At 47.1% G+C, this 15,381-nt stretch overlaps 1 protein-coding gene across 5 annotated transcripts in view; it reads left to right on the top strand.

Moving 5' to 3' along the window:
- Window positions 1–15,381, top strand: part of POR (cytochrome p450 oxidoreductase) — a 62,779-nt gene that overhangs the window by 15,222 nt on the left and 32,176 nt on the right. For 2 of the 5 annotated variants that reach the window (XM_019717669.3, XM_019717667.3), the window contains exon 2: window positions 12,291–12,482. In XM_019717669.3, the coding sequence (XP_019573228.1) occupies window positions 12,304–12,482 (179 nt within the window). In that variant the 5' untranslated portion in view covers window positions 12,291–12,303. Of the gene's footprint in view, window positions 1–7,021; window positions 7,136–10,163; window positions 10,359–10,627; window positions 10,720–12,290; window positions 12,483–15,381 lie in introns of those variants that run through there. The other 3 variants (XM_074328410.2, XM_074328411.2, XM_019717668.3) reach the window with 3 other exon arrangements.

The raw sequence follows: 15,381 nt of genomic DNA, 5'->3' as shown, positions 1-15,381 counted from the left end.
GTTTTATCCCATATGAAAACAGCTTTAAAAATATTTTTCTAGTTAGGTAAATAACACATGCTCATTATTTTTTAAAAAGAAAATAATACATTTTAAAAAAAATGGGGGGGAGACCTCTCACCCCTGAGACAATGTTTTTGTAATAATCCTTTCACATATCATCTTATGTATACAATGTCTGTTGACAAGTTTGAGAACTTGTTGCTAACCTTTGTTGATATCAGAGGGATTATTCATTATGAATTTGTACCAACTGGACACACAGTTAACCAACTTTACTATTTGGAAGTGCTGAAAAGGCTGCGTGAAAAAGTTAGACAACCTGAACTTTTCGCCAACAATTCATGGCTCTTGCATCACGACAGTGCACCAGCTCACACAGCACTGTCTGTGAGGGAGTTTTTAGCCAGTAAACAAGTAACTGTATTGGAACACCCTCTCTACTCACCTGTCTGGCCCCCAGTGACTTCTTTCTTTACCCAAAGATCAAGGAAATATTGAAAGGAAGACATTTTGATGACATTCAGGACGTGAAGGGTAATACGATGACAGCTCTGATGGCCATTTTAGAAAAAGAGTTCCAAAATTGCTTTGAAGGGTGGACTAGGCGCTGGCGTCAGTGCATAACTTCCCAACGGAAGTTCTTCGAAGGTGACCGTAGTGATATTCAGCAAAGAAGTACGTAGCACTTTTTCTAGAATGAGTTCATGAATTTAATTGTTTGACCTCGTATGTACACATACACATCATTGCATCACTGGGGCCATAGCACGTATGCTGTTGCATTGTGGACACTTACTTATTTTGTAGTGTAACTTACGTACAGTAAAGTGCACAAATCTTCAATGTACCACTTCACAACTTACGCAGATAAACTCCCCGGTAAATGCTTGGTCATGATAGTACACACTATCCAGCATGCCAGAAGCTTCCCTGTTGTTTTCTACTCATGACCCCCACTCCAAAGGTAACCACTATTCTCATGTCTCTCACCATGGATTACTTTGGTCTGTTCTTGAAGTTAAACTATAAATAGTACTCTTCTATGTAAGGAACTCTGATACGTTTGGCTTCTCTTGTTCAACATTATGTCTGAGATTCCTCCATGTTATTGCATGTTGCAGTAGCTCGTTCTTTCTCATAGCTGCAGGAACTTAATCCTTTTTGTTGTTTACTTCTTATTCAAAAAAATTTTTTATAAATTCATTCATTCATTCATTCATTTTAAGGAGGGTGCAGCTCACAGTGGCCCATCTGGGGATCAAACCGGCAACCGTGGTATTGTTAACACTATGCTCTAACCAACTGAGCTAACCGGCTACCCCCAACATTTTCAATAGTAACAGCTACATTTATTATAGCATATACTCTGTGCTAGGCACTGTTCTAAACCCTTTACAAATTCAGCTTATTTAATTCTCACAATAACCCGACGAAGTGGGTACTGTTACTGTACCAACATGTCCATGATTCTATCAGATAGAAGTAGTTCCCTGTTATTCCTAGTTTACCCAGTGTTTTCATCATGAATGGATGTTGAATTTTGTCAGTTGCTATTTCTCCATCAGTTAGGATGATCAGAGGGATTTTTAAAGCCCATTGATACAGTGAATTACATTGTGTTTGAATATTGAACCAACCTGTATTCCTGGAATAAACTTCACTTGATTATGAGGTAGTGTTCTTCTTCTATGTTGCTGGATTGAATTTGCTAATATTGACAAGATTTTTGGATCTCTGTTTATGAGGCATGTTGGTCTGTAGTCTTTCTGTCTGTCTGTCTGTCTATCTGTCTTTGATTTCAGGACGGGGCAATACAGGCCCCATGAAATGAGTCAAGGAGTCTTGTTGTTTTCTGACAGATGTTGTGTACATTGGTATTATTTCCTCCTTAAATGCTTGATAGAATTTACCAGTGAAGCTGTCTGCTCCTGGTGTTCATTTTTGGTGATGGTTTTAACTACTAATTTAAATTCTTTTAGAGAAATCTTTAGGTTATCTACTTTTCTTGGGTGAGCTCTGTAGTTCATGTTTATTAAGAAATTTGTCCATTTCTTCTAAATTATCAAATGTTGGCATATTCTTGTTCATAATTTCCCATATTATCCTTTTAATGTCTGTGGAATCTAATGATGTCCCCTCTTTCATTCTCTATATTTGTAATTGACATCTTTTTTTTTTCCTTTTTTTTCGTGATCAGCTTGGCTGGAGGTTGATCCTATTTGAAGGCAACATATGTATCAAAAGTTATATGAATTCAAATCTGGTTGAGAATTTAAGGATTTTTTTTAAAGAGAAAAGCTTTTTGTTTAAAGGTGCTTTTATTAATATAATTACGGAGGAAATCAGAATGGACTTCAGAAACAGACACACATTTTAATTCAAGCCCCACCACTTTCCAGCTGTGTGACTCCCACAAACCACTGACACTGATCTGAGCATTGATCTCCTCACTTAGGAGGAGATGATAGTAACCTCAGTGGAAGGAGGCTGACACCCTCACACACGTGCATCCGAGCACTGCCCGGCCCAGAGCTTGCGTGTAGCGGGGAACCGCTGTACTGCCATTTAGCAAAGTGAGCCTTCGGAAGCAACTGCTGAAATTACCCGTTTGTGGAGTATTCCTCCATTTTCCTGGGCAAGTTACTCCTTTGCTATCCCCACAGCACTTTGAAAATGTTTATTTCACTGCATTTCTCACCTTTGACTGCAGTGTTTCCTTGACCAGACTGGGAACTTCCGCACGACGGGGCCATGTTTCTGTCATCTTTTCTTCCTCATGCCCGCATATATTTACGTGATCAAAAATACTTCAGTAAATAAAGACTAGGGAAATAATTAACAATGGTACATCAAACCAGTGGACTATTGGGCAGCCAAAACAAAGTCATCATAAAGGATCCTCTAGCAGCATGAAAAAATATTTTATAAAATAGAATATACTTTATCTGCTTTTTATATGAGTATATGTATGTATGTATAATATATTTATGTATGGAAAAAATGAAGAAGACTCTGAGAGAAAGTAGCCATGTGGGTGGTCAGCTTCTGGCCTGACTTCACCCTTTAACATAAACGTTTGAGCAGGGGGAGATGAGGCCAGGAGGTGGTCAGTGTCCTGTGGCTGGAGGCTGCGCAGGGAGAGGCTGGAATTCCTGGCACTAAAGGTCATGGAGGTACCTGGGTGTGGCAGGCACAAGAGTCCCGCCTTCCTTTTTCTCTGTCATGGTTTGCAGATACCAAGTCTTCCGTCTTGGAGCCAGAAGGCAGCAGCATCTGTGTGCAGACCGCATTGGGTTTGCAGTGACACAATTAGGATGTAATGATGGTGTGTTTGGGGGAGCCAGAAGGCCAGTTACCCCAGAAGAAGCTCCTTGTTAAAGCTGAAAGCTAGCTCTGTGTGAAGCACAGACTGTTCTTGGGACCAATTTTTTAATTGAAAGAGTTAGTACTTCCCCCTTCCTGCCTTTTCTCAGAGGTCTGCCCTAAGCCTCCCTGTGTTTCTTCCTCTTTCTCAAGTCCTTAGGATACGTTGTGGGATGATGTATCACTGTGTATGTCTGCCCTTGCTTTCTACAGCTCTTATTTAGTGTAAACTAGAACTGTGTGTGCGCACGCACGCATACACTCACGTTTAAAGGGTTCAGTGAAAGAGATCCAAGAATCAATATTTAAGTATTAATTCAGGTCAGAGAGTTGTTGTCCCCTCCTCCCCCACATTGTCACAAATCAGCAAGTTCAGTTTAATGAACATTAATTTGGTTGGTCTGTGTCCCAGGCTCCTGGAGTGGCAGGTACTCTGTCATCAAACCCAGATTACCCAGCCTTCTGTGGGCACACGCCTGATGGGGGGCTATGCCTCACAGCAGCTCATTCTCTTTCCAGGCCCCTTTGCCAGAAAGTTACGTCTCTGCCCTCCATTACCAGGCCCCACTTCTGCACTCTGAGGCCTCTCCCACCTGTTTGCCGACTACCCCAAGAGGAGGTCAGCTGCCTCTAAATCTTCTTTTCTTTAGGGTAGTAAACCTTTCCAGTTCCTGGACTGTTTCTCATGTGGTGTGTTTTGGGGGCTGTTCCATTCCGGGGACTCTTTCTGATTGTGTTGCAGTTCGTCTTGATGCCAAGTACGGAGCCCACCTGTACGTCTATTAACGAGCCTTTAGTTCACTTCGGAAGGCTGTGTGGGCATCGGCCCATCCCACTCCTGTTTCTGTAAAGGGGGGCTGTGGCAGCATCACCGTCCGTGCTGCAGGCGTGCTGCATGGAGGCAGGACGGGGCCATGTGGGCTGTAGCATGACCTGCCTGAGTGGGGGGTGTTCTGATAGCTCTCTGGGGGTTCCTGTCAGACTGTCACCCCTGTTTCTGCTGATGCATCAGAGGCAGAAGCAGCCTCCAGAACTGGTCTGCCCAGCATCTGAGTAAACTAAGGCAAGTCCTCAGCTTTCTGTGTTTCTCTTTTCCTTGTTTGTATTCAGAATTAATTGAGGCAAAGGAGGGGTCAGGAGGATGAACCAGTATGAACTTTGTTAGAAAAACCAGGTCCTTCCTCCTGAGTCTCTCCTTTCCTCTTACGCGGCTCCCACACTCACAAACAAGCCTTTATTCTCTGCAGCTCCCAGCTGGGAGGCCTGCAATTTAACTCAGTTCTGACACTACCCGCCTGGAGATAGCATCAGACCCCACAGGTTAAGGTTAAGGGCTCAGTTCCACGTGGCTGCTCCCACCCACTTCAGATGCCAATCACAAGTCCAGGTTGTCACCTGTGCTTCTGACCAGTAGGCTACAAATGGCGCTTCCCATGACCCCCTCCTCAGGTTCAATTTTGCTAAAACAGCTCGCGGAACTCAGGAAAGCAGTTGTTTACCAGTTTATTGAGAATATGATAAAGGATACACAAATGAATACCCCAATGAAGAGACACAAAAGGGGGGGTCTGGGAGGGTGTTAAGCACAGGAGCTTCTGTCCCCGTGGAGCTGGGGTGCATCACCCTCTCAGTACCTGGATGTGTTCACCTGGAAGCTCCCCAAACCCGGTACCACGGGGATTTTTATGGTGGCTTCTTCATGTAGGCATGGGTCAATTATTCACTCCATTTCCAGTCTCCCCTCTCTGGAGACTGGGGCGGGGGTGTCGTGGGGGAAGACTGAAAATCCCACGCTTCTCACCGTGGCTTTGTCTTTCTGGTGACCAGCCCCATCCAGGAGCCCACCAGAGTTGCCTCATTAGAACAAAATACACTCCTATCACCCAGGAAATTCCAAGGGCTTTAGGAGCTCTGTGCCAGGAACAGGAGGCAGAGACCAATATATATATATTTTTTATTCTCGCACAGAACTGCTGTGAAGTATCTTGTACCCATAAATTGCCCTGTGCTAACTTTTAATAGTGTTATTAAGTTATACCCACAGAAGGCCCTGGAGTACGTTGCCAAAGGCTTAGGGGAACAGTGGGTTCACCTCAGTTGGGGTTCAGGCCAGGTGGCTGAGGCCCCAAAGAGGCTGATTGAAACAGGACCGAGTGGCTCTCCACAACCAGATGCAGTTAAATGGCAGCCCCTGTGGGCTTTGTCAGCTCGATTTATGCTGAGTGATGCTGGCTCTTCTGCCTACTTCTTGCCAAGTCATGCTTTCACAGACCAGCTTTCCTGGCTGCCTTCCTCTTTCACATCATTGCATCAGACACAGTGGCAGTCATGTGTCTCCAGATCATACCCATAAGCCCTGTTATCTGGGGGAAAGGTCGTCAGCTGGGGGCGTTTGGGCAGCTGCTGTGGCCGGTTAACCTGAGTGTGTTCTAGCCTCGACTGCCTTGGTCAAGGCTCTGTGACTGTATTGATGTTGTGGGTGCAAGCACCATTGTACGGGTCACTTCCCTATGGCATAGTCCTTTCTAATCATGCCACACCCTCGTCCTGTCAGCAACAGCTGCCCACGGCCCAAAGACCTTAGCCACTTCTCTTCAAAGGCTTATCACCCTTACCCACACACACAGAGGCGCCCATCGTGCCTGCTTGAGTCACATCAGATGCTGCAGCTGCTGGTCTGTCATGGTTTAGGCCTTGGTACATGCTTCCTCTGCCTGGAACTTCTCTTATCTCTCTGTCTGACTGATGGACCCTGTTCATTTCTCATGACCCAGCTCAGATGTTGGTGCAACCTCTTTGTTTTGGACCGTCTTCCCGTCTTCAACCTCAGAGCTCTGTTTCCCCCCACACCTGGCCTCCCCGTGGCATTGTCGCTGTTGGGATATGCCTATAAGTGACAGCAGTGAGTTGGCGCCCTGCATCCCCCAGCAGTGTAGTGGCAGAGACCTGATGAAAGACAGGATTTAAATATGATGTAGAGTGTTGTAATACACAACATGTTCAGGGTACAATAAAACGGTCACTTACCATACTAAGAACTAGGAATATCTGAACTTGCTTGGGAGAAGACAACAGATGGCAACATCCAGACGGCACAGACGTTGGACTCATACAAGATACAAAGAAGAGCCAAACGGACGTCTTAGAACTGGAAGATACAGTACAAAAAACACCCCAAAAAACTCAGTAGCGGGCTCTGGAGTAGAGTGGAGAAGACAGAGGAAATCCCCAGTGACCTTGAAGATAAAACAGTGGAAATCATCCAGTCTGAACGACAGAGAGAAACCAGACTGAGAACTGAACAGACCCGCAGGGCTGTGGGACCTAATAAAACACACTTATGTCCTAGTCCCAGAAGGAGAGGAGAAAGGGTGGGGCTAAAAAAGTATTTGAAGAAATAATAGCTGAAAAGTCCTCCAATCTGATGATTCAAGAAGCTTAGAGAACCTGAAACAGTATAAACCCAAAGCAATCTACACTGGCCACATCTTGGTTTGGATGATAAAGTTTGTGGACACGAGCTAGAGAGGAATCTGCTCTGACTGCTCTTTTGAGCACTGCCCTTTAGCAGGCTGCCTTGGGGAGGCACTTTCCTCTGGGCTCTCAGTCTCTGGAGAGTGAGCTGTTAGGCAAGAGCAGGCATTGTTTCCTTTAGGTTTTCCCTCACCTTGAAGCCACTAAACCTTGGCAGAGGTTTGTGAACCTCAACAGACCTGTTCCCACTGCAGCTGGGGGATGGATGCCAGACCCTCTTCTGGGATGCCTCAAGGTGACAGTGACTGTTTGCTGCTGGGTGATTTGCATGCTGAAGGGGCGGACTAACGCGCCTGCTGGCTTCTTTCCTTCCTTGTTGCTGCATGACGTGATGGGCTCATTCTTATGTCAGTGGCGGCTTGGTTGGTCAGTCTTGTTTACTGACCAGAGATTGCATATAGCAAATGAAAGCCCCAACCACTTCCTGGAAGGGAATTTTATGCTCCAATGTTATAAACAGTTGGATGGGGAAAGGACCCTTCTGTTGTTGCCTCTTTGCTCTTTCAGAAGCTGGTGAAGCGCCTGCCGCACTCCTGGCCCACAGTGTGCCAGGCGGCCTGCTGGCTGGCACTAGGACTAGGGTTGCTAACCTTGGGGCGCAGGATCAGCAGGAACTGGCCAGCTGCTGAAATTCAGGGGGAATAGCACCTGTCTGTCTGTCTGTCTGTCTGTGCCCTTTTCTGTATGTATGTTGTCTTTTATAATAAAAATGAAAACTTAATTTATAATAAAAGATCAAATCAGATCTGCTCTATTTGGGTGGTCTCTTGACCTACCCCCTTTTCTATGCCTGAGTTTACAGATGGGGGTCATTAAAGCCTGTTGCCGGGAAGGGATTTGCCAGAGGTGGCAGGGCTGTGGCAGGAGCCTGGTCTAGTTAAGAGGTTACTCTTTCTATTTTCTCATGTCCATTTCTTTTCTTTTCTGTTCCGGAGAAATGTTGCACTTGGCCCCACGAGCTCTGCCCTGGCTAGTGTTCTTCCTTTCCACTAAACATGGAAAGAAGAAATAAGTCACAGGGCAGCAAGATCACATAGGGTTCCCCTAGTCCCCTTAGGGTGCCTGTGGGGACCTCAGACAGTCTTGTGGTCACTCTCCCACACCTGAAATGGAGAACACTCATCAGGCAGGATGTCCAAAATTGTCCCATCAGAATATTTCACAAGTGGTTGGAGTGCTGTGCTCCTAACACAGATCACCGGTTCGATTCCCAAATGGGCCAGTGAGCTGTACCCTCTGCAGCTAAGATTGTGAACAACAGCTCTCCCTGGAGCTGGGCTGCCATGAGCAGCCAGAGGTTGGCGTGGGCTATTGTGTGCTTCCATGAGAATGAGTGGCCGGCAGCTGGCAAGAGCTGCAGTGAGCCGCTGTGAGCAGCCGACCGGCGACCGGCTGCCTCAGCTGGGGGGAGCGCAAGGCTCATAATACCAGCATGGGCCAGGGAGCTGTGTCCTACACGACTAGACTGAGAAACAGCGGCTTGAACTGGAGGGCAGGGGGAGGTGGAAAAAGGGGGGGGGGGAAGAAAGAATATTTCACAGCAGAGGAGAGTGACTTTGTGTTGTAGGGTCTTGGGTCCCAGACTGCCGAGGTGCCTGCCGCAGGGCACCACAGCAAACTCCCAGCAGTGTCTAATTTTCTAACGCAGGGCAAGTCCACTAGTCAACAAACTAGTACTAGCTGGGGTGCTTCAGTTTCAGTGTTCGGCCTTCTACATTCCTTTTGATGACTTGGTGTCTTACAAAGCTAGGTTTTTGGTGGTTGTTTAGACCTAACTATTTCCCAGATAGAACTTAGTTTGGGCCTAGAGTACCATGAAAATTTTACTGAAATACCAGGGGCTCCATGACCTGAGAAAGTTTGGGAACCTCTGTCCTAGGGGGTTGCCAAATAGGAACACTGCCACCCCAAATTTGTTTTAAATCTGCATGCTTCAAGTTACCGATTCTTGGGCAGGGATTCAGAATTACAGGCTGGAGAGGTGGGTGGGTGTTTGTGTGCGCTTCAGTGTGAAAATAATGGTTTAGGTGAGATAATAATGGTTTAACAGCTTGTTCACGGCTTCAGCCCCCAGGCACATACCCTAGTGTGGGGAGTGTGGGATCGAGGTGTTTCCTCCCAGGTTGACTTTCTTCTTGCCAGCCTGCGAGCCCTTCCCTACCACCGTGTGCCAGATTCAGAGGTGCCCACAAGTCTGGTCTTCCCTCAGGAGCTCACAGCAGAGCAGGGGGGAGACACATGTGCAGTAGGTCTTCCTACTCGGGTGCTGAGCGTAGCCCTCCCCTGGGAAGCTGGGGCCCCTGTTCCAGTTTGGCCATGCAGGCAGCTCCTCACCCATTTGGACCCTCCAGTTCCTCATTGTAGACCAGCCTCAGATAAATGAATGCCAGGTCCTTTCCAGGGCTCTGCAGCTCTTGTCTGTCTGAAGTTTCACACCTCAGAGTCAAAGCTCCTGGGAGCAGTCTCAGTTCTGCTGAGACCCCAGCTCCGATTGCTGGCAGTGTGCAGTGTGCTGGGGAGGGCTTCAGGGCCCGAGCCCCACCCCACCTCCTTCGGGGAACCAGTCACGTTCCCAGTGGGAGTGCCTGCTTGTTTCCACGGTGGTGCAGGGATTTGTGGTGTCCTGACTCTGAGCTAAGATGGAGAGGCCTGAAATGCTGCAGGAAGCAGTAAGTGCAGGTATTAGAAACAGTAAGAATGGAAAAGAGTAGACTTAGCCTCACAAACTGTGTTGTAATGATGTATTTGCGTTGTGCCTTTCAGATCATAAAATCGGTCCATAATCTGTGTGCCATGCTTTGCTAATCCAGCTACTCTAGGATCCTATGCTCATTTAGCCACACGTTTGTACTAGGGGCTCATTATCTGCCAGGGTGTGAACACAGTGAAGTCCCTGCCTTTGTGGGCTGACCTGGCAGGGAGATGGCCAGAGGGGGAAAAAATGTATGTCAGGTAGTGGTCGGCGCGTGAGGGGCAAGAGAAGGGAGAGTGACCAGATAGCTAGTCAGGCAAAGTCTCTGAGATGGTGACATTTGAGTGGAGACCTGAAGGAAGGGAGGGAGAGAGCCCTGGGCAACATGTTAACATGTGCAAAGGCCCTGAGGCCAGTGTGATTGGTGAGTGTGAGGAAAGGGCAGAGCAGTGAGAAACGTAGTGGGAGTGGTTTCAAGGGGCCAGATAAGGACTCTAGGTTTTGTACTAAGTATGAAGCCATTGAGGGTTTTGATTAGGGAGGTGACGTGATCTGACTTACTTTTTCAAAGGATCCCTCTGGCTGCTGCGAGGAGAAAGGCCTATTAGGAGTCTATTGCAATGGTCTGGGTGGCTTGAACCAAACATATTAAAAGAATGGAATTGTGTGAGCACCTACCACAGTCTCCCTTGCCCTCCATCACACCATCACCCAGAAACCACCCACCAGGAAGGAGCTTTCTCTGGAGTTCGCAGTCAACTTGTTTGTATGTGTCAACAAACAGTCTTTTAGCTCCGTGTGCATTAGCTCCCCCCTTGGTAAAGTAAGGGCACAGGGTGACCTGAGTTGGAAGGTGGGGGGACGGAGCGGATGTCCACTGACTGCTGCCCTTTGAGGGATGCCAGCTAGGGGCTTTCCCATGTCAGCACGTTAGTTCTGGTCGGAACCCCCAGCTGGTTCCGGCAGGGCTTTGAGTGTCTGCTGCCTCCTGTTTGTGGTCCTTCCTGAGTCCATGAATCCATCCCAGCAGGTCCTCTCTCTCCAAAGCTTTGTGAGAGCTTGACAGGAGGCTTGTGGGCGTGACAGACGACTGACAAGGTTGGAAAGAAAGACCTGACTAACACTGGGTAAATATTAAATGTGTTTATAAGTTAATATTTAAATATAAACAGTACTCTCTGTGGACCCTGGAGTTAGGTTTGGCCTTTAATGTAAGATATCAAAAGGAAGAAGCTGAGTTTATCTCAGGAACTCAGCCATTAGACAGCCCCTCAGATTGATGAGAAAGCAAAGAATGAAGTTGGAGGGCCCTTTCTGAATGGCCCATTCCCAAGAGGGCTGATGCCAGGAGCCTCAGACGCTCGGGTGCTCTAACTGCTCAGGCCGGCCCTGTGGTTTCCTGGAGGCAGTGTCAGCTAACAGAGGTCAGATATGAGGCGGTCTCCTATTGCCTGAGTTGCTGAGATATGACAGGCGTTCCTGCCTGTCTGGGAGTCATGGGTGTGGCGAAAGCAGCCCCATTGTAAGAGCAGTGATTACCAGCAAAATGGAATGGTGCAGTTTCAGAGCTGAGCCCAGCCTCATTGCTCAGTGACAAAAGTGGACTTCTGAGGTTGCATGTACTTTTTCTTTGGCCTTTGTTGACTCATACCAGATCTGCCTACCTGCCAGGTTTCAAAGGTAGAAGGGCCAGTTGAACATCTTTCAAGGGATCTAACTAGTTTGGTGTGAACCAAGACCACCCTCGGGTTCGGTGATTCACCAGGACTCACAGAACTCAAAAAAGCTGTTCATTCCCAGTTATGGTATATTACGGCAGAAGGGTACAGACTGAAATCCGCATAGGAAAAGGCTCCATAGGGTATAGTCCAAGAGAAACCAGGAAATCTGTCTTTGTAGCTTCCAGTTGTCCTGGAGTCACATGGACAGTACTTAATTCTCCCAGCAACCATGTGTGACAGTGCCTGTGAAGTAGCGCCAGCTGGGAAGCTCACTTGAGCCTGGTGTCCTGGGTTGTTTTCAGGAGTCAGCCTTATAGGCATGGAGCGCCAGTGTCTCTGAGCTTACTTAGTCTCCAGCACCCCACAGGCCAGGCTGATATGTGATTCAGAGTCCCAAGCATTCACCCTGAACGGTGTTGCTGGCATAAACTGTCTGCATATACAAAGACATTCTTACTAGGCATCGTATTCCAAGGGCTCAGAGGTTATTCCCCAGGAGCCATCCAAGAGCCTCTCCTGAGGACCTGAGTGTGGAGTTTGGGGCAACCCCAGCCTGCCGCACATTTGGGGAAAGGGTTGTGGTGAAGTGCTCACGTCTCTCATGTGGAACCAGCCCCTCTGCTGTGTCTTATGTGACTGGACGATGCTTGGTGGTCCCAAGAGTCAGTGGCTTCTGTTCTCTGTTTGCAGGGGGCCCAGTCCTAGCTCCAGCTGGAGCCTACACCTAAGGTACACCCTAGGCTGGGCAGGGCTGGGCCCATGAGGGCCACTTGCTGTTTTAGTTGCTATTCAGGGCTACATCCGTGTCCTGGCAGGGGCCTTGCTGAGAAGGAAGCTTCTGCCCTGGTGCTTAGCCTATTCCTTCAGCCCTTGGGGCATGAGGCCCAAGCTGAGCTTTCGGGGAGGGTCCTCCCCAACAGGCCTTAGGTGGACCCTGCCCTTCCCTACTGAAGTCTGTCATTTTTTTCTCCCGACAGTTTCTTGATCAACATGGAGGATTCCAACATAGACACCAGCGCCACCACGTCTGAGACGATAGCTGAAGAAGTGTCTCTTTTCAGCACGCCGGACATAATTCTGTTTTCACTCATCGTGGGTCTCCTAACCTACTGGTTCCTCTTCAGAAAGAAAAAAGACGAAATCCCCGAGTTCACCAAAATTCAGTCAACGTAAGTGAACTGCTTGGGATCCCTCTTTCTTGGCATTCTAGAGTGCTTGGAAGTCTCCATCGATCCAAGAAGCATTCTGTACTTAGGCCTCTGTCAGGATTGAGCCAGCTGAGAGAGACAGTTTCCTTGCAGCATTTGGGGTCCAGTCTTGGCTTTTGCCTCATGGGTAGACAGACGGTGCGTCAAATCTACCTTATATTTACACCGTACTTTAGAGTTTGCAAGGTCCTCTTATATCTGTCTTACTTGAACTTCACAGGGACTATACAGAGTGGAAGGCACCATTTTACAGAGCAGACAACCTGAGGTTCGGGGGTGTGAGAGGCACTAGCCGGGGTCACCCACCCAAGCAGAGCTGGGGCTGGCACTGTTTTTGTTTTACTCCAGGCCCCTGCGTGACCTTTCCATTTTGTAAACAGATGGGATCATAGAGCTGCTCTTTGCACAAGACCATAGAGCAAGGCAATTACTTCTTTTGCAATTTCCTTCCAATCCTTTTCATTACTGACAAGGAGAGAATTGCAGTTTGGTACGGATATGTCCTTTTTACCTAACACTTGCTAATTTCTTTTTTTACATGAAGAGAGCCACCTCAAGCTTAGAGCTTTGGGCAGCGACAGTATAAGAGGAAAACTCTTTTTTTCCTCTACTCCCAATACTTCAGTGACCAGGTGTGGAGGACGTTTTCCCCACAGCACGCAATTCTCCAACTCTCGTGACACCACCTGCCTGGGGTTGGCATCAGATCCCACAGGTTAAGGGCTCGATCCCATGAGACTCCCCGCCCCCTGCGATGCCCGTCTCAAGTCCAGGTTGTCGTCTCTGCTTCTAACCAACCAACCAGCTATAAATCAGAGGTTCCCAAACCTCCTTTTCAGGTTTCATTAATTTGCTAGAGTGGCCCACAGAACTCAGGAGAAGAGTTGACCTACTAGGTTATAGGTTTATGATGAAAGGAAAAGTTACTAGTTCAAGGTCCGTGTGCCCGACACTCAAAGGGCCAAACTCAAAATGTCAGAGTTTGGAATAAGGGAAGTGTTATTGATCGAGAAGGCACCAGCTTGAGAAGACAGGGGACTTGAATGCTTCTGCAAATCCATTTTAGGGGCGTCCCAAATTCAGTGGTCTGATGTCAGGTGAAGGGAGGAGGGGCGGGGCCAGAGGTGGGTGGGGACTGGAGACAGCAGTGGGTGCCCACAGGGATGCAAGGGGGTGTGAAGTCTCCTTGAAGCACAGACTCTTCCAGCTCTTCAGGAGCGGCCGTCTGACTAAGGGCTGTTTTGTTTTATTTTGTTTGTTTTCTTTAACTTTTTTTAAATTAGTTTCAGGTGCACAAAACAATATGATAGTTAGACATTTATCATTTATATCCCTCACACAGTGACAATCCCCCTGCCCCCATCCACTATCCCTCTGACGTCGCACACAGCCATTACATTTCCACTGCCTCTATTCCTAATGCTGTACTCCGCTTCTGGTAAATATATATATATATATATATATATATATATATATATAATTGTAGTTGACATTCATTATTGTTCAGCTTCAGGTGTACAGTGCAGTGATCAGGCATCTACATCATCCCTGAGGTGGTCTCCCTAATGACACAAGTGTCCATCGGATACCCTACATCTTTACAACATTATTGATTACATTCCCCAAATTGACTTTCATATCCCCGTGGCAATCTTGTGATTACCGACTGTGCTTTCTAATCCTGACTAGGGGCTGTTTTTGCAAAATACTCAAGCCTGAAGCAGCATTCCTCTAATTAATTAGCATACCTGTAGCAGGAGCTGTTAGCCTGAGGGTCATGGGACAAATGCAGGCCGGCGCCTTTCACTGTTACAATTCTCCCTTTTTGTTTATCCCTCAGTCTTGAGGGAAATAGGGCAACTGGGTTCCAGGCTCCACAGGAGGGAGGAATAACCTGTAAGAAGGAGTCAGATTTGTCTGCCCATCGTGCCCCTTTTATCCGGCTCTTACAGTGTCACACGCCCACTTCTGATGGTCCCTGAGCCTTGGAGAGGGTAATCTGGGGATTCAATTTATAAGCAGAGACCACAGCAACAGTAGAAGCGGTAGGACAGGAACCTACTATGAGACAAAGAATAAAAAGTAATGAAGGCAGGCAGTGTGACAATCTGATAGATTCTCCTGGTCCGAACTCTGAATCTCTGATGTCATCATGGGCTCAGCTCAGGCAGACCTTCTGTGTTTCTTACACAGCACCAGTCACTGAGACATGGCTGATGATTTCTCTGAAGTTTACACTGTGTCATCTAGCAGCAGTCTGCAATTGCAAGGGAAAACAAAACAAAACAAAACAAAAACAGTTTTAGTTTTCAATAATTCCAAGACAAAGGATGGAAGGAAAATGAAACACTAGTTGAGAGGGTTGCATCCAAATACTTTCAGTAGAAAAATTCAGTTCACAGGTGAAAAATAAAACTACAGATAATTAACTAAACTAGGGTCTAATATCCACAATTGCGCATTATGGTTTCTATTGAAGCAATTTTTCTCTCTAAAGTCACCCTCATTTTTATCAAAGATAGGCAAATGAAGACTAATTTCATTGCATAGTCTACTTTCAATAAAGTTGGTCTGTTATTTTCATAAGTACAACAAGAATAGCAATTGATCAGACTTGTACAAGCTCCTTTAAATCTGCTTCGCTGGAATTTCATAAGGAATCTCCAGATTGAACTTCAGTTAGCCCTTCCTGCCATTAGACTTCACTTGCACTACCTTTAGATTTGGTTGTATTTCTCAGGTTCTTGAGGTCCCTGAAAATGTCTGGAGGTTGTTCCTTTGCCATCTCCCAGGAAAGCAACCTTTGTTCCTTACCAGAAAGACTGCTGTGAAACATGGAAGGAAGGTCCCAGGCTGTTTT

This window comes from Rhinolophus sinicus, chromosome 3 (assembly GCF_057876585.1).
Source record: "Rhinolophus sinicus isolate RSI-liver-muscle chromosome 3, RSI-T2T, whole genome shotgun sequence".
Lineage (NCBI taxonomy): Eukaryota > Metazoa > Chordata > Mammalia > Chiroptera > Rhinolophidae > Rhinolophus > Rhinolophus sinicus.
Note: the sequence above shows the minus strand (reverse complement) of the source record. Positions and strands in the feature narration are given on the sequence as shown.